This window comes from Borostomias antarcticus, assembly GCF_949987555.1.
Source record: "Borostomias antarcticus genome assembly, chromosome: 26".
Classification (NCBI taxonomy): Eukaryota; Metazoa; Chordata; class Actinopteri; order Stomiiformes; family Stomiidae; genus Borostomias; species Borostomias antarcticus.
Genome location: NC_140259.1, coordinates 9436280 through 9453779, shown reverse-complemented (window position 1 = coordinate 9453779; position 17500 = coordinate 9436280). Strand labels below are relative to the sequence as shown.

The window sequence follows — 17500 nt, the reverse complement described above, 5'->3', positions numbered from 1 at the left end:
GTTAACAGTTAACTCATGTTTTTTGTGACCCTTATTGTAAAGTGTGACCCCGTAATTTAATTCAAAAAGTGAAACTTTCATATATTATAGATTCATTATACATGTAGTGAAATATTTCAAGGCTGATTGCCTCCATGCTCCACGTTGAAGCAGTAATTTGTGCAAAAGGAGCCCCGACCAAGTTATTAAGTGTATAAATGAACATGCTGAACATACTGTACAATCATACAGATTAAAACAAAAAGGCTTGAAATATTTCACTTTGTGTAATGGATCTAGAATACATTAAAGTTTCACTTTTTGAATTAAATTACGGAAAATAATGAACTTTTTCACAATATTATTTTTTTTTGGGATACACCTGTATTTCTCATGTTACACTTTTACTCACATTGACGGGAAGACTTTGAGCATCTTTTCATCGTCCTCTAGCAGCACTGTGAACTTACTGAGAACGGAGAGAGGAGAGTCTGGGAGGTGAATGAGTCATTAGGGAGGGGGGTAATAGAACTCAGTAGAACTCAGAAGAACTCATTAGGGAGGGGGGTAATAAGAGTACCAAGTAGAACTCAGCAGAACTCACTCGTCATGGTATTCCAGTGCTTGCACCCCCCTGTTCTTAACGATGTGGTATTCCTCAGGGACAAGACTCTCCATGTGACTCATGTCCTGGTTGAAGGATGTGTGTGTTAAATCAACACCCGTCTCACACAACAATGTGTTGATTATCGAAAGGTGCCTGAACACGGCCACAACCCACGCTAACCAACTCCCAACACCCAACACCCAACATTTTACAGTTGGCAGTTGTTAGAATGTTGGACATTTAAAATGAAGCTGCAAAATCCATCCAACCGACGCCAACAGTCAGCAACGAACATGACACAGCAATCCAATGTTGGTGTTGGTTGGCGTTAGTTGGGGCAGTGTGCAGACACCATAAAAGACTCAACATTTAGTAAATGAGTTGGTCTCATTCGAGCCCTGAGGTGGAGCTGTTTGGTGTTTGCTGGTGTGTGACTGCTCGGCTTGCCTTCTGAATCCCGGTGTTGCCTCTGTCAGCCACAGCGGGGAGAGGAAACCTCTCTCTCTGAGACAACATGGCGTCACACAGGAAGGAGATGTCTCTGTGTCAACAAACGAAACAAAACAGACACACAGGGTGAATGGTAAATGGACTGCCCTTACCGTATATACCGCTTTTCTCCAAAGAGCTTCACAATGGCCTCTCATTCACCCATTCACACACATTCACACACCAATGGCGGCAGCTGCCATGCAAGGTGCTAGCCTGCTCATTGGGAGCAATTTGGGGTTCAGTGTCTTTGCCCATGGACACTTCTACACGTGGACAGGAGGAGGCGGGATTCGAACCGCCGACCCTGCGGTCACTGAACGACCCGCTCCACCTCCTGAGCCACAGCCATCATTCTATAGGAATGTGATATTACTCACTCCCCCATAACCACATCAGTGATAAATATTGACCCTGGAAACCGTGAGTAAGAACGGGATATCAAACCTGCCGGCTCCAGTCAATGATGTCGGTTGTTCAAGAAAGTATTTGTATTTGTTGCGTCCAGCAGGAAGATGCCAAACAGCATCGGTGTGTCGTACTCCATGGACCTACAGTAGGAGAGCATGGTAGACAAGATGAACAGATTTTGGAGTTCCTTCGACCAGCTGTTATCACAGCCCTTTTCCACCAAAGGAACTCTGGTTCGTGAACTGGTTCGTTTCAAAATTCCTGGAACCTTGGTTCTGTCCAGAGAACGGGCCCGCGTTTCGACCAGTTTTGAGCCGAACCGTTGTACGTCAGCCCACGCCCATGACTTCGTCACAGGTTCGCACTGAAAAACCTACTATTTTGTGGTGCCGGTTCGGAACCAGCTTTCGGGTTCCCGAACTCATTTATTTTTGGTCGAAATGCTCGGAACCAAATTAGGTTCGCGAACCGGCACCGAACCGGTTCCCTCTTGGTGGAAAAGGCCTAACAGACAGTTCAATGCATCCATGACTGCTGGATATGGACCAGAGTCTGCTCAATGGCTCCCTGGGCAGCACATGGACATGGAATATTCACCTATGTGATTTGACACTTGAATCTTGCACACAATACAGGCAATGTAGGCATATTGATCTGGACAAGTAACCTACTGTACCTACTGTTAGGCCTATACACCACAGCAGTATATTTCTGTATATTCAATTGTACATTTGTATCCCGTCTGGATTGTGTTACTTTGTTGTCCTTGTGCAATTTCCCCCCGTGGACCAATAAAGTACTAACTACTACTATTACAAGAACAAGAGAGCTTTGGAAAAGATCTGACATGACACAAACATGCACTGAACTTAGAGGACGGATCATACCTTCACGTGCTGGGGGGTTTTGCCTGGCCTCTGTGACCCCAGTCTAACACGGGGGCAGATGGTGGATGTGAGGGTAGCCAGCAGCTCGTCTGGTATCATCTGGTCAGTCAGTGAGACAAGCTGCACCTTGGACCGCGCTGGCCCCTTCTCTCTCAGCTCAGGGAGTTCTGAGTGGGAACAAATCAGCTGATTACTATTTTAAGACTGTATATTTATTTGCCCAGGGACTGCGGGTGGAAATTAGCTGTTTAGCTATAACCTTGTACAGTGCATCTCTCCCTATTCTATAGGGTAAATGTCTACTGTACCTTGTCCCTGTCTTAAAAATGAATAAAATCAATCAATCAATCAATCGATTACCGCTGGGAAGGGTGGATGCTGACGGCCTATTGAATGAAACACTGGATATCTGAAATATTGGTAGGCTACTGCCCTATTTTTCATTTGCACCTCGCAGGTTATAAGCATCAATACTGTAAAGCACATTAGCCAGCAGGACTAACCAGGTCTAATCTCAGGTAGCTAGTTACAGTAAAGTTAGCTTCATCTCAAGCCTGAAGACTTTTCTTTTTGCCACTGCTTTCTAAGAGGAGTTATGTTTCTGTATAGAAATATCTGTATACTGCACTGTAACTTTTATTCCTGTATTCTATTTGTCCTGCTTTTTGTTTTAAATGTCTATAATGACTTGCTTTTTGTTTTAATGCTTTTGATTTGTCCTGCCTTTTGTTTTAAATGTCTATAATGTCTTGCTTTTTGTTTTAATGCTTTTAATGTCTCATGTAAAGCACCTTGAATTGCCCTGTGGCTGAAATGTGCTTTATAAATAAACTTGCCTTGCCTTCAAACACATATTCAGACACCTCTGTAACGAGGGGTCCACGTACCTCTGTCTTCTCCAGTTGATACAACAGTGTGAGTTGACTTCATCCTCCGTCCCTCTGGCTTGGGTAGGACAGGGGGTGAAGGACTTGTTCTTATGGAGGCAGACATGCTGAACTATTAAATAGTTAAAATAGTTAAATAGTTAAAATAAATTTTACAAAACGGAACACAGCACGACAGCTGAATTGCAACAATGTTATTCCTGGCTTACTAATAACAACCCAACAACCGCCGCTGTAGAATAACTATGTGCTGGATAGTGTTGATACAAATATAAACCTTCATATGAGAAAAATAAACCCATCAAATATCGTGAAAATGGTTCGTATCAAAAGCATTTCTGCTGTCAACTTTGTTTTCCTGTCATCTCAAATTCCTTGTCCCCCCCACTGAGCTGTTGCTAGGGACACCAACCAACTTCTGCCGTAAAAGAGTATGGAATGCCAAGAGGGAACACTTAGGTGACGTTTTGGCACCAGCCTGAAGAGGGTGCTCATGTAGCGTTTCCGCCATTCTGGACTGACATCTTTAGCTGAATTCATCCCGTCAGGTCAACATGAAGACTACGAATCAGCTGCCGAAAAAATGTCTGGAAAAATGGTGTTCTGCAATAAATTGTCAGAACTATCAGAGTACATGTCCAGATCTTGCCTTTCACCGGTTCCCCAAAGATTCTGACATGTAATTGTTTGTTTAACATGTTCACAAAAGTGTAGAAATAGAACTTGACTGGACCCGTCGGTGCTAGCTAGTTAGCTGGTGTAACCTGTGAGAAACCGCACGTCATTACGATGGAAGTTGATATGTTTAGTAGTTTATTGCTTTATCTATCCAACATGGTACATGCTGTCGTTAAGTTTTGTGTTGATATCGATTTTTTTATTTCAACATTTTCCCCCATGCAGATAGGGCGGGTGCGAACCCAACCAGTAGAGGGTGTAGTTTTACACTTTGCCTGACATTTTGTCAGTCTATCAATTTCCTGAATTGATGGAACTGAATGAGTTGATCTAACCTAGAGAACATAAATGCTTGAAGAGAAGAACAACACAAAAACAAATACCCTACAATCAAGTTTAATAAATACATACTGTACATATCAGTGGATAATAGCAGGCTATGTATTAAACCAAGCCAGTCGAGTGGTTAAAACGCAGGAAGTAGGGATGACATGATAGATCTATAGTATACAAGGATGGTGAGTTCTTCCCTTTGTCCTCTCTCAAATGTTAAAACACAACTAAAAATGTAACACTGGCCACCATTTTAGATATCCACCTCATCGTAAGACAATGTACATTACATTGATTCTATCAACAAAATCCTACAGTTTTGATGTACAGTACATGTATAAACCCTAATGGACATACACAGACGATTCATCTTAGATGTTAAAGGTGTATCAGGTCAGTGTTATGAGACCAACATGCAAATAGATGAAGTGATTCGACAGAAAGGCTTCTCTAGTTCGATCCCTCGGTCACTCGAAACCTGATTGGTTAACATGCGGCGGGAATCCTTCCCATCTAATCAGGGGCTCTGGCCAGACGAACAGATCTCAGCCAATGACTTTTTCTCCTCCAGCTTTTATGACACGGTGATTTCAATTAGCAATCCTATCCTCCGCTGCTGACCAGCTTTTATTATCTTGGATAGCAAGTAAAGAGGGAGAAAGGAGAGGAGGGGAAAGTAGAAGTGTGTGTGTGTGTGTGTGGGGGGGGGTCTACTTGAGGATTTTGTGGTAGGGGTAGTGTGTGTGTGTGTGTGTGTGTGTGTGTGTGTGGGGGGGTCTACTTGAAGACTTTGTGGTAGGGGTAGTGCGTGTGTGTGGGGGGGGGGGTCTACTTGAGGATTTTGTGGTAGGGGTAGAGGGTGTGTGTGTGTGTGTGTGTGGGGGGTCTACTTGAGGATTTTGTGGTAGGGGTAGAAGGTGTGTGTGTGTGTGTGTGTGTGTGTGTGGGGGGGGGGTCTACTTGAGGATTTTGTGGTAGGGGTAGAAGGTGTGTGTGTGGCGGGGGTGTGTGTGTGTGTGTGTGTGGGGGGGGGGGGGTCTACTTGAGGATTTTGTGGTAGGGGTAGAGGGTGAGGGAGGAGGTGAAAGCGCGGATGTCGGTGATGAGAGTGGCGTCTGGGACCAGGGGCGAGGAGGGCAGGAAGGTGAGCTTGGACACTTCTCCGTAGGAGGAGGAGGAGGAGGAGGTCTGGTCGGCCCGGCTGGGACCCTCCTCTCCCCCCACTGCAGGACTGGAGGGTCTGCAGGACATCTGGCCGGGGGGGTCGTTCTCCTCCTCTCCGAAGCCCACCACCTGACGAGAGAGAGAGAGAGACAGAGAGCAAGAGAAAGAGAGAGAAACAGAGAAAGAGAGAGACAGAGCGAGAGACGGAGAGAGACAGACAGAGAGAGAAAGACAGAGAGAGAGAGACAGAGAGATCAACACTGGGACATCAGTGTCCCTCATGCAGTCTCTTGCTCAGTCACCCCAACTATGTGATGCAACCACCACGAGAATAAGCCCTGGGAATAAAGTATGGGCATTGATGCATTGTATTTATAACCAAGTGTTACTGTGTGTTATAAATAACTGGCTCTATGCTGCTAAGTCAACCTACACACACATGCCGGTCAGGCAGAGCAGCTTACATGAACACTGAGCTTCCTGCTGCTGGCGTCTCTGTGCTCCATGAACCAAGACACCAGCTCCGTCTTCGTGATGAGCTTCAGGGCTTCGATCTAGAGCACACACACACACACACACACACACACACACGCGCGCACACACACACACACACACACAGAGGAGTGGAACTTAGACACAGAGGTTCGTTTTTCACTACAGAATCAGTCCACATGGTGCGATACGCTGGAACAACCACAAGGGGGTGCTGATGTCAAAGAGAACGTAGCCTAACCTCTATATTCAGCTGGTAATACTGTGGACCCATACGCCTGGATCATAATGTATATTCAGATGTCCTAAGCTGATAACAGCAGCGACAACAATTAATAAGGCATCATATTATGCTTTATATATGATATATTTCAGACCTGCAAACTCTGGAGTAGTGAAAAAGGTGACGACATACAAAACTAAAACCCTCTAGATTCACTGAAACTACCATGGTTAACATAAAAAAGGTGACTGTAGCCAAAAGGTGACAAGTTTGCAGGTCTGATATTTGCACTGTTTATGTAGCCCTTATAATAATTGTGTACTATTTGCCCCACTATTTTAAGACTGTATATTTATTTGCCCAGGGACTGCGGGTGGAAATTAGCTGTTTAGCTATAACCTTGTACAGTGCATCTCTCCCTATTCTATAGGGTAAATGTCTACTGTACCTTGTCCCTGTCTTAAAAATAAATAAAATCAATCAAATCAATCAATAAATGGCTCACCATCACACCCAGCGCTAGTAACACGTACCTCCTTGTTGAGTCTATCGAAGACGTACTGCTGAGTCACCACCTCGAACCAGTTCCTGTCCACCTCCTCGCCCAGGTGCGTGTCCTCACACTCCTTGAGCTTGATGAGCGCGGTCACCTGCGTCTTGAAGCCCTCGTCCGTCAGGTTGGTCATCATATCCCCGAAGCTCACGAGAAACTCCTCGATCTTCGACTCCACAAAGTCGGCGCTGAGGGAGGGAGGGAGGTCGGAAGGTCACGCCACAACAACACAACAACTCAGCGACAGCATCACATACCAGTAGTTCCAGTTCTGTTATGATTAAACTACATTTCCCAAATAATTCCTGAGGAAACACAAGCTGTTTTCACACTGTGCTTTCCTCATTTCCCCGTAGCTGTTGTGAAATCCTGTGTAACCCACTGCCTCTCATGGTCAATTGCTTCATTCTACTCATCTACTATCTCAATCAATCAAAGCTTTATTTGTATGGCGCATTTCATACCCAGAGGCAACACAATGCGCTTTACAGAGAACAAGGGAGGTGGGCATACGACCCACTCTCTACATATTCCAGATATACATATCTCACCTCATCTCAAGGTCCTTCTTGTCTGAGCTGTCCCTGACAAAACATTGACCTGTCATTGACCTGTCACTGACCCTGCCACACACTACAACACAACGCGTTGACTGTTGGTCAACAAAAAAGGGCCCGGTGTTCTAACAAAATCAAAAATATCAAAAATGAAAATGAGGGGATCTCACTTGAACTTGGAGGCCTGCGTTTCCACGGTGATGGAGAAGCCCAGGACCCCTGAGGTGTTTCTGCAGGTGGGGTACACCTGGTACCTGAGGGACACGAGGTCAGAGGTCAAATCAACCAGCTCTGTCAGCCACACACACTTTGATGTAGTTGGTACTACCGTTCTTATGACTGGATACATTTCAGCCATATTTATGATTTTTATCCTATAACCTTAATTGCACTGATGGGCTGAATGAACACAGTAAGTTAATAAGTAAACTTTATTCATATAGCGCTCTTCACAGCATGAATGCACAGAGTGCTTTACAGTAATAAGTCAAAATCAAACATCAAATATGCAATCCAAAAACACATTAAAACAAGAACAAAAACAAAAAAGGGAACATTGCAAGCAGCAAAAAGTAGCAATTCTAAATGACCAAATGCCTGTCTGAAAGTGTGTCTAAGTTTCCTAGGCCGATGGTGGCTGAAAGATGTACGACACTTAGATAAAAACAAATCAAGCGATCAGTGATTTGATGAGAGGGATCTACTCACCCGAGGGTCTCCTTGGTCCGGAGGAAGTCAAAGCAGGGTTCCTCCATGTGCATCTGAGGACCAAACGACAGTTAGAACTACAACTCCCATCCACAGTGCTCTGAGCCACCAGGGCAGGGATTTTCCCCCGGGGGAATCAGGATGAATAAAACTAGACTACCGGACCATTTGAGAACGGGATGGATCGACACTCGTACGTCGGGATAGAGTTTCCTGGCACTGGGGACATGAGCAAGTGATTTTTTACATCTGCAATTTTAGCAAATTGCCATCTCTAAACTTCAAGATGTAGTGGAGCGTGAAGTGATTTGAAGAGCCCTTTGTCTTGAACCAACGGTAGCCATTTTGACTCAACTTCCATAAGAGGTTATTTCATTTGAAGTGATGTGTCTCTCTGGAAGGAGACTAAGGCGATGATTGGTTTGGGGTGACTGAACGTCTCAGTCGAGCCCGATCAGCTGCAGCCACTCACCACCAGTAGCTCCATCATCGTGTGTTCCCGAAGGTTCTTCAGCCCCGACTGGAACACAACAGAACAGAGAACACTGTCATTTAAAGCATAACATCCTTTCACTTATCACATTCGCAAAATAGCTTGATAATCATTCACCGTTCAGCATTCAGATTCCTTTATTAATTAACCAGGCGAGTCACAGAGACTAAACACACACACACACACGCGCGCGCACACACACACACACACACACACACACACACACACACACACACACACACACACACACACACACACACACACACACACACACACACACACACACACACACCTCTCACCCTGGTTGATGTGGTTACAATAACTAGCAAGAGGCAGAATTCAGAGGGCTCCTTCAAAATGGACCGTTTCAAACTCCCCTTTCCAATTCCGCTTCTTTAACATGTGAGTGGACTGGACCCCGAGTCTAGCCTGGGAACGCTGGGTCAAAGGTCGCGGTCCTACCTGGTAGTAGACGGTGACCTCTGAGTTGGCGTCTCCTTTGTTGAGGGACTTGACCTTACACAGGTGATGGTTCTGAGGCAGCTCCACCACCCGGAACAAAACAGGCACCTCTACTGGCAGACGCTGGAACTGCAGCTTACTGGTCCATTCCAAGAGAAGGAGACCAACCCATATTGGTACATTTACATAACCTTGAAAAGTGCTAGGCTACAGTCATTTAGCGGACGTTTTTATCCAAAGCGATTTAAAATCAATCAGTGTAAATAAAGTTTAGATTTAAAATAAAGTCAGTGTACTACGACTCACAAGTGCATCTCCTTTCTAAACAAGTGAAGAGCAGAATCTAGTGCTTAAGCCAAAGTGCAAAAGTTGCAGATAATAGCGTATTTAGACTGCATCACCAGTTGTATTCCTTAGATTAGGATTAGCACATCATCGGTAGATTTGGACGTGTTTGGAAGGGTTTAGAAACATGCTTAGAAATTTAGTGAGGAAGTGCAACGAACAAGAGGAAACAAGACACTCACTCGATGAAATACTGCAGGAACTCCATGGACTCCTGTGGTGGAATATGCCCATAAATAATAACAATAAACAACAATAACGTTATCAGAGGGAAACAGAACGCTGTTCTATTATCAACGAAACAGGAACAACGAACGAGCAGGTTAAACAGAGCTAAATATATTCTGTAGTACCTACAGACCTAAAACAGATGTAACCGTACAAGCCTCTGGTCATTTTGTGTGTGTGTGTGTGTGTGTGTGTAACACACTCACAGTGCTAGTGAAGTTGCCCTGCACCAGACCCTCGACGTACAGCTCAGCTTTAAGACCGCTGACAAAGGTCATGAGGTCGTCCACGGTCAGGCCCTTCATGATGGCCTGGTATTTCTGGATCACTGACCAGCGGCAATGCTCCAGGATCAACAAACGGATGTCCCTGAGAGATGGGAGAGATGGAGGAGTTACTAGAGATGGGAGAGAGATGGAGGAGTTACTAGAGATGGATGAGTTACTAGAGATGGGAGAGAGATGGAGGAGTTACTAGAGATGGATGAGTTACTAGAGATGGGAGAGAGATGGAGGAGTTACTAGAGATGGATGAGTTACTAGAGATGGGAGAGAGATGGAGGAGTTACTAGAGATGGAGGAGTTACTAGAGATGGGAGAGAGATGGAGGAGTTACTAGAGATGGAGGAGTTACTAGAGATGGAGGAGTTACTAGAGATGAGAGAGAGATGGAGGAGTTACTAGAGATGGGAGAGAGATGGAGGAGTTACTAGAGATGAGAGAGAGATGGAGGAGTTACTAGAGATGGATGAGTTACTAGAGATGGAGGAGTTACTAGAGATGAGAGAGAGATGGAGGAGTTACTAGAGATGGGAGAGAGATGGAGGAGTTACTAGAGATGGAGGAGTTACTAGAGATGGAGGAGTTACTAGAGATGGGAGAGAGATGGAGGAGTTACTAGAGATGGAGGAGTTACTAGAGATAGGAGAGAGATGGAGGAGTTACTAGAGATGGAGGAGTTACTAGAGATGGAGGAGTTACTAGAGATGGAGGAGTTACTAGAGATGGAGGAGTTACTAGAGATGGAGGAGTTACTAGAGATGGGAGAGAGATGGAGGAGTTACTAGAGATGGAGGAGTTACTAGAGATGGAGGAGTTACTAGAGATGGGAGAGAGATGGAGGAGTTACTAGAGATGGAGGAGTTACTAGAGATAGGAGAGAGATGGAGGAGTTACTAGAGATGGAGGAGTTACTAGAGATGGAGGAGTTACTAGAGATGGAGGAGTTACTAGAGATGGAGGAGTTACTAGAGATGGAGGAGTTACTAGAGATGGAGGAGTTACTAGAGATGGGAGAGAGATGGATGAGTTACTAGAGATGGGAGAGAGATGGAGGAGTTACTAGAGATGGGGGAGTTACTAGAGATGGGAGAGGGATGGAGGAGTTACTAGAGATGGAGGAGTTACTAGAGATGGGAGAGAGATGGAGGAGTTACTAGAGATGGAGGAGTTACTAGAGATGGGAGAGGGATGGAGGAGTTACTAGAGATGGAGGAGTTACTAGAGATGGGAGAGAGATGGAGGAGTTACTAGAGATGGAGGAGTTACTAGAGATGGAGGAGTTACTAGAGATGGGAGAGGGATGGACGAGTTACTAGAGATGGAGGAGTTACTAGAGATGGGAGAGAGATGGATGAGTTACTAGAGATGGAGGAGTTACTAGAGATGGGAGAGAGATGGATGAGTTACTAGAGATGGGAGAGAGATGGAGGAGTTACTAGAGATGGGAGAGAGATGGAGGAGTTACTAGAGATGGGAGAGAGATGGAGGAGTTACTAGAGATGGAGGAGTTACTAGAGATGGAGGAGTTACTAGAGATGGGAGAGAGATGGAGGAGTTACTAGAGATGGGAGAGAGATGGAGGAGTTACTAGAGATGGGAGAGAGATGGAGGAGTTACTAGAGATGGGAGAGAGATGGAGGAGTTACTAGAGATGGAGGAGTTACTAGAGATGGGAGAGAGATGGAGGAGTTACTAGAGATGGAGGAGTTACTAGAGATGGAGGAGTTACTAGAGATGGGAGAGAGATAGAGGAGTTGTGTGTGTGTGAGAGAGAGAGAGAGTCAGGTGAGGACAGCACAGCGGTGGAGAGGTAGAAGGAGAGAGTGTGTGTGTGTGTGTGTGTGTGTGTGTGTGTGTGTGTGAGAGAGAGAGAGAGAGTCAGGTGAGGACAGCTCAGCGGTGGAGAGGTAGAAGGAGAGAGAGTGTGTGTGTGTGTGTGTGTGTGTGTGTGTGTGTGTGTGTGTGTGTGTGTGTGTGTGAGAGAGAGAGTCAGGTGAGGACAGCTCAGCGGTGGAGAGGTAGAAGGAGAGAGTGTGTGTGTGTGTGTGAGAGAGAGAGAGAGAGAGAGAGAGAGTCAGGTGAGGACAGCTCAGCGGTGGAGAGGTAGAAGGAGAGAGTGTGTGTGTGTGTGTGTGTGTGTGTGTGTGTGTGTGTGTGTGTGAGAGAGAGAGAGTCAGGTGAGGACAGCTCAGCGGTGGAGAGGTAGAAGGAGAGAGTGTGTGTGTGTGTGTGTGAGAGAGAGAGAGAGTCAGGTGAGGACAGCTCAGCGGTGGAGAGGTAGAGGGAGACCTACTTCCCCAGTCTCTCTGGTTTGTTTGTGTGTGTGTGTGTGTGTGTGTGTGTGTGTGTGTGTGTGTGTGTGTGTGTGAGAGAGAGAGAGTCAGGTGAGGACAGCTCAGCGGTGGAGAGGTAGAGGGAGAGTGTGTGTGTGTGTGTGTGTGTGTGTGTGAGAGAGAGAGAGAGAGGTAGAGGGAGACCTACTTCCCCAGTCTCTCTGGCTTAATGAGGATGTTGAAGTAGGTCTTCTTCAGCTGCTCAGCGAACATGGTGAACACGCCCGGCTGGGCGGTGAAGGAGGCCAGGTAGTCCACAATCAGGCTCAGCAGCAGCTGGGAGGGCGGGGGGGGGGTAGGGGGCAGGGGGGGGCGGGGGGGCAGGGGGGAGGACAGGGGGGCGTGAGATGGACGTTCAAGTTGTGTGAAATTAGGACATGTTCAAGTGGAGCATGGCCTAATCAAGTGTGGCGTGAATCTGCAAACCATGAGATTGACATTTTTGAAGTATGACACCACGACCTGGTTAACAAGGCCATGTCAGTATACAGTGTGTGTGTGTGTGTGTGTGTGTGTGTGTGTGTGTGTGTGTGTGTGTGTGTGTGTGTGTGTAAGTGTGTGTGTGTGTGTGTGAGTGTGTGAGAGAGTGTGTGAGTGTGTGAGTGAGTGAGTGAGTGAGTGAGTGAGTGAGTGAGTGAGTGAGTGAGTGAGTGAGTGAGTGAGTGAGTGAGTGTGTGTGTGTGTGTGTGTGTGTGTGTGTGTGAGAGAGATGGTCCCTCACAGGCAGTTTGTGGTTGAAGCCCTTGAGCCTGACGACCAGGCCGTGCTCCCCGGCGATCAGCTTGTACTCCAGCTGGGCCACGTCGGCCTCGTAGGCCGGCTCCGCCAGGTTGTGGGCCAGGATGTTCACGAAGATGTCGAACAGAACCAGACTGCAGGGGTCACAGGTCACAGCACAGAGGTCCAGGTCTCAGGCTTTAACTCTTACAACAATAAACTGGTCCAGTGAGAATCAACAGCCATATTAGTCTAAAAAAGCTCTTTATAAAAGCAGTGATGGCAACTTATCTTTTTTTTTTTTTAAATATCTACTGTAGTTTCATGATGGGGTTGAGTGTTTGTATTAGTATATATTAGTATAGTGTTTGTATTAGTATATTAGTATAGTGTTTGTATTAGTATATATTAGTATAGTGTTTGTATTAGTATATTAGTATAGTGTTTGCATTAGTATATATTAGTATAGTGTTTGTATTAGTATATATTAGTGTAGCGTTTGTATTATATATTAGTATAGTGTTTGTAATAGTAAATATTAGTAGTGTTTATTAGTATTTATTACTATAGTGTTTGTATTAGTATATATTAGTATAGTGTTTGTATTAGTATATATTAGTATAGTGTTTGTATTAGTATATATTAGTATAGTGTTTGTATTAGTATAGTGTTTGTATTAGTATATATTAGTATAGTGTTTGTATTAGTATATATTAGTATAGTGTTTGTATTAGTATATATTAGTATAGTGTTTGTATTAGTATATATTAGTATAGTGTTTGTATTAGTATATATTAGTATAGTGTTTGTATTAGTATATATTAGTATAGTGTTTGTATTAGTATAGTGTTTGTATTAGTATAGTGTTTGTACAGTATTAGTATATACAGTATTAGTATAGTGTTTGTATTAGTATATATTAGTATAGTGTTTGTATTAGTATATATTAGTATAGTGTTTGTATTAGTATAGTGTTTGTATTAGTATATGAGTGTTTACTCACTTCTCTGGACTTTGCTGAATCATTGGGGAGAGGAGGTTGAAGCGAACATAAGCTGGAAAACATGAAATCAGAAGTGTTAAATCCTGCTGACATGACAGGAAAGGGTCGACCAGAGACCCTGATCACTCAGTGTGCTAGGTATGCCACTTCACATGAGAAATTATCACATTCAATGAAAAAGAGATTGTCTGTATCACTGGTATAGCTCCCAACTGATTTATCAGGTGAACACCCTAGCGTGTGTAACGTTTCGAGCCTTTCCTCCAAACGTTACACACGCTAGGGTGTTAAAATAATAAATCAATTAGGAGCTATACTGTACCAGTGATGTAGACACTCTTTTTCATTGCTGACGTTTCTCTGCCCAGCACCTGGATTTTAGTGCAGATGTGCGCGCCTTATACCTTTTTCAAATTATCATTCAGTCATAAACAGACACACACACACACACACACACACACACACACACACACACACACAAACACGCACGCACACGCACACACACACACCTTTGGGGATCTTGAACTTGTTGTCCTTCTTGAACCAGAGACATCCTCTCTCGTTGTTGACGATCCTGACGGGCACTTCTGTGTCGGGACAGTCCGATGTCTTCAGGGTGAAATCCGTAGCTGTGGAAAACAAGAGATGAATATGCGAAGATCACGGCTCTCACACCAATTAGCTACTAGTCGTCAAGATACTGAACATTGGATGACGTACGGTTTAAGCTGTGGTTATTCAACGACATTTCCAAACTTTTCGTTTTTTTGTTGTGGATACCATAAAATCTCTTGCTAATACTTGCTTGCTAATATTGGTTCATAAACCAGAAATGTGCTACAGAGTTGAATGTGAACACATGATAACTGTGCTGACCAATGAACTTGTTCTCTGCAGGTAGGTGGAGGTCATGGTTGAGGTCAAAGTCTCCAGTCCAGCGTTGGGTCCACTCCTCAGGGATATCTGCCATGACAGACAAGCAGCCACTCAATCACATGTCCACTCCGTACTGTTACCCTTTCAATCACAGGTCCACTCCGTACCGCTACCCTTTCAATCACAGGTCCACTCCATACTGCTACCCTTTCAATCACATGTCCACTCCGTACCGCTACCCTTTCAATCACAGGTCCACTCCGTACTGCTACCCTTTCAATCACATGTCCACTCCGTACTGCTACCCTTTCAATCACATGTCCACTCCGTACTGCTACCCTTTCAATCACATGTCCACTCAGTACTGCTACCCTTTCAATCACAGGTCCACTCCGTACTGCTACCCTTTCAATCACATGTCCACTCCATGCTGCTACCCTTTCAATCACAGGTCCACTCCATACTGTTACCCTTTCAATCACAGGTCGACTCTGTACTTCAATTCAAACAACTTCATTATTTTCTCTAAGGGCAATTCATTTAGATGTTGCATACAGAAAACATAAACATACATAAAAACATGTCACCACATACAGTGACCATGCACACCAGGAGCTAAAAGCAGATCATTTGATTATCTTAGCACCTTGAAAAGCACAAGGCGACAGTATACAACAGAATGAATCAATCAACGACCTTGGAAGCACTATTTAGCCTCCCGTGAATCGCTAGCCCATCAAGACCACCGACCAGCGCGGGGAGGTCACCAGATGGCCGAGGGCAGAAGGGATGAAGGATTTGGAATAGCGGTTCGTTCTAGCGGTTCGTTCTACGGGCAGGAGAGGCGTAGCGGCGCCCTGATGGCGGCAGAGATAACCCACCTGAAAGAACGTGACCCGGACACGCCGAGATACGTTCTGCCTTCCAGAGGACTTGTTGTTTACACTAGGAATTTAATCTGCTCCACACTCTGTACTGCTACACCGACACATGTCCACTCCGTAACACTACCCTTTCAATCACACGTCCACTCAATACTAGCTTGGCTTGATTTCCTGAGCCCAGTACAATGGATCTGATGAAATAGTCCTGAAATCAACTCGCCAATCCAGGACCGATCATGTGAACACTTTGGACCCGGCACTGGTACAGTCACTAGTTATTGAAGCCAATAATTGATAAATCATTATTGAATAAAGTTACAATAAAGGACAATACATACATCAATACAATAAACAATGAGAGTTAAATAGTGTTGTTTGCTCGTATCAGTCCAGGTGAGATGGAGGTGGTGGTGATGGGCGGGTGCTCCTACCCTCCATGCTGTAGCTGGTACCGAACCACCTCTCCTTCAGGGGGCAGCCGCCTTCATGCTCCGGGGAGAGCAGCAGCAGGTTGGCCCTCTCTGGGGTCAGCAGGGTCAGGGCTGCGGAGATCACCTACAGCGGACGGACGGACGGACACACACACACACACCCCAATACACGCACACGCACGTGCACGCACACACACACACACACACACACACGGTTGTGATTGGCCCTGGTGTGACGGAACGTGAGCTGACGTGGTCAGGATGGTGACGCCAGGGTGGGCGTGTGCTCAGGACCTCACCAGACCTCCGTAGGGGCGCGGGCGCTAGCAGGTTTAACTACGCTGTGCGGGGGTCAAGGGGTCAACGCTACCTGTGGGTCGTACTCGAACATGAGCTGGTCTCCGGTCAGGAAGTCCTCTTTCGGGAAGAGCTGCATGTTCTCACAGATGTTCTCCACGTACTCGATGGGATCGGTCTGTTAGGACACACACACACACACAGGGTCAGGCTCAGGTCACCGCCGCCGTCAGCAAGGATCAGGGGTCAGGGGTCAAGTGACAAACAATGTGTTTTCCAACATACACCTGTCATGTTCAACTGTGAACATTAAGTATATCTTATCTTATCTATACGTGAGCTTAGTAGGGGTGTAACAATATATCGTGCCACAATATATCGCGATACAGAAACGTCACAATACGTATCGTCAAGGGGAAAACAATATTGTGATATGTTTATTGTATATCAGTGAACGCTGGCTACGCAACGCTGGTAACAAACACGTATTTAGTCTCTAGGCCTCTCCATGATATTACAACAGTTAAGCTCTAAATTCACAAAGTGTATTGGAGTAGAAATGTGGAGAAATGCACTATTGGTGTGAACAGCAGCGCTACTGCAGCGTTTCACACCTGCCCTTAGTGTATCGTATCGTATTGTTATCGTCAACCCAATATCGTGTATCGTATCGTGAGATTAGTGTATCGTTACACCCCTAGAGCTGAGTAGAGTAATGTCAGAACTGTACCTGCTCCTGATAGTGAAACTCATTCGCTTCGATCTTCTGAATCTCTTCATAAATCCTAGAAGACAACGGACAACAGCACAAACGGCCAATGAGGGAGGGATGTCCATTTAGTCGGGACTCTACCGGGAGGACAGCTGGGTTTAGTACTGCGTGATGGACTGGGTTAGGGGGTCAGGGGTGGACTGGGTGAGGGGGTCAGGGTTAGGGGGTCAGGGTTAGGAGGTCAGGGTTAGGGGGTCAGGGGTGGACTGGGTTAGGGGGTCAGGGTTAGGGGGTCAGGGTTAGGGAGTCGGGGGTGGACTGGGTTAGGGGGTCAGGGGTGGACTGGGTTAGGGGGTCAGGGGTGGACTGGGTTACGGGGTCAGGGGTGGACTGGGTTAGGGGGTCAGGGTCAGGGGGTCGGGGGTGGACTGGGTTAGGGGGTCAGGGTTAGGGAGTCGGGGGTGGACTGG

General features: G+C 45.7%; 2 protein-coding genes across 2 annotated transcripts in view; both read right to left on the bottom strand.

Moving 5' to 3' along the window:
- Positions 1–3366, bottom strand: part of axdnd1 (axonemal dynein light chain domain containing 1) — a gene marked incomplete at both ends in the record, with an annotated part of 17190 nt that extends 13824 nt beyond the window's left edge. The window contains 6 exons of the mRNA XM_084459134.1: positions 392–448; positions 584–669; positions 1034–1127; positions 1523–1626; positions 2374–2540; positions 3261–3366. Of these exons, the coding sequence (XP_084315260.1) occupies positions 392–448; positions 584–669; positions 1034–1127; positions 1523–1626; positions 2374–2540; positions 3261–3366 (614 nt within the window). The remainder of the gene's footprint in view (positions 1–391; positions 449–583; positions 670–1033; positions 1128–1522; positions 1627–2373; positions 2541–3260) is intronic.
- A 1865-nt stretch (positions 3367–5231) lies between these two features.
- Positions 5232–17500, bottom strand: part of nrd1b (nardilysin b (N-arginine dibasic convertase)) — a 22115-nt gene continuing 9846 nt past the window's right edge. Inside the window, exons 14-30 of the mRNA XM_084459188.1 lie at positions 17049–17103; positions 16392–16496; positions 16022–16145; positions 14707–14793; positions 14340–14459; positions 13831–13882; positions 12832–12982; positions 12259–12386; positions 9703–9865; positions 9451–9482; positions 8924–9062; positions 8441–8488; positions 7969–8021; positions 7431–7514; positions 6684–6891; positions 5900–5989; positions 5232–5564 (exon numbers count right to left, since the gene is read on the bottom strand). Coding sequence (XP_084315314.1) covers positions 5310–5564; positions 5900–5989; positions 6684–6891; positions 7431–7514; positions 7969–8021; positions 8441–8488; positions 8924–9062; positions 9451–9482; positions 9703–9865; positions 12259–12386; positions 12832–12982; positions 13831–13882; positions 14340–14459; positions 14707–14793; positions 16022–16145; positions 16392–16496; positions 17049–17103 — 1894 coding nt within the window. The 3' untranslated portion in view covers positions 5232–5309. The remainder of the gene's footprint in view (positions 5565–5899; positions 5990–6683; positions 6892–7430; positions 7515–7968; positions 8022–8440; positions 8489–8923; positions 9063–9450; positions 9483–9702; positions 9866–12258; positions 12387–12831; positions 12983–13830; positions 13883–14339; positions 14460–14706; positions 14794–16021; positions 16146–16391; positions 16497–17048; positions 17104–17500) is intronic.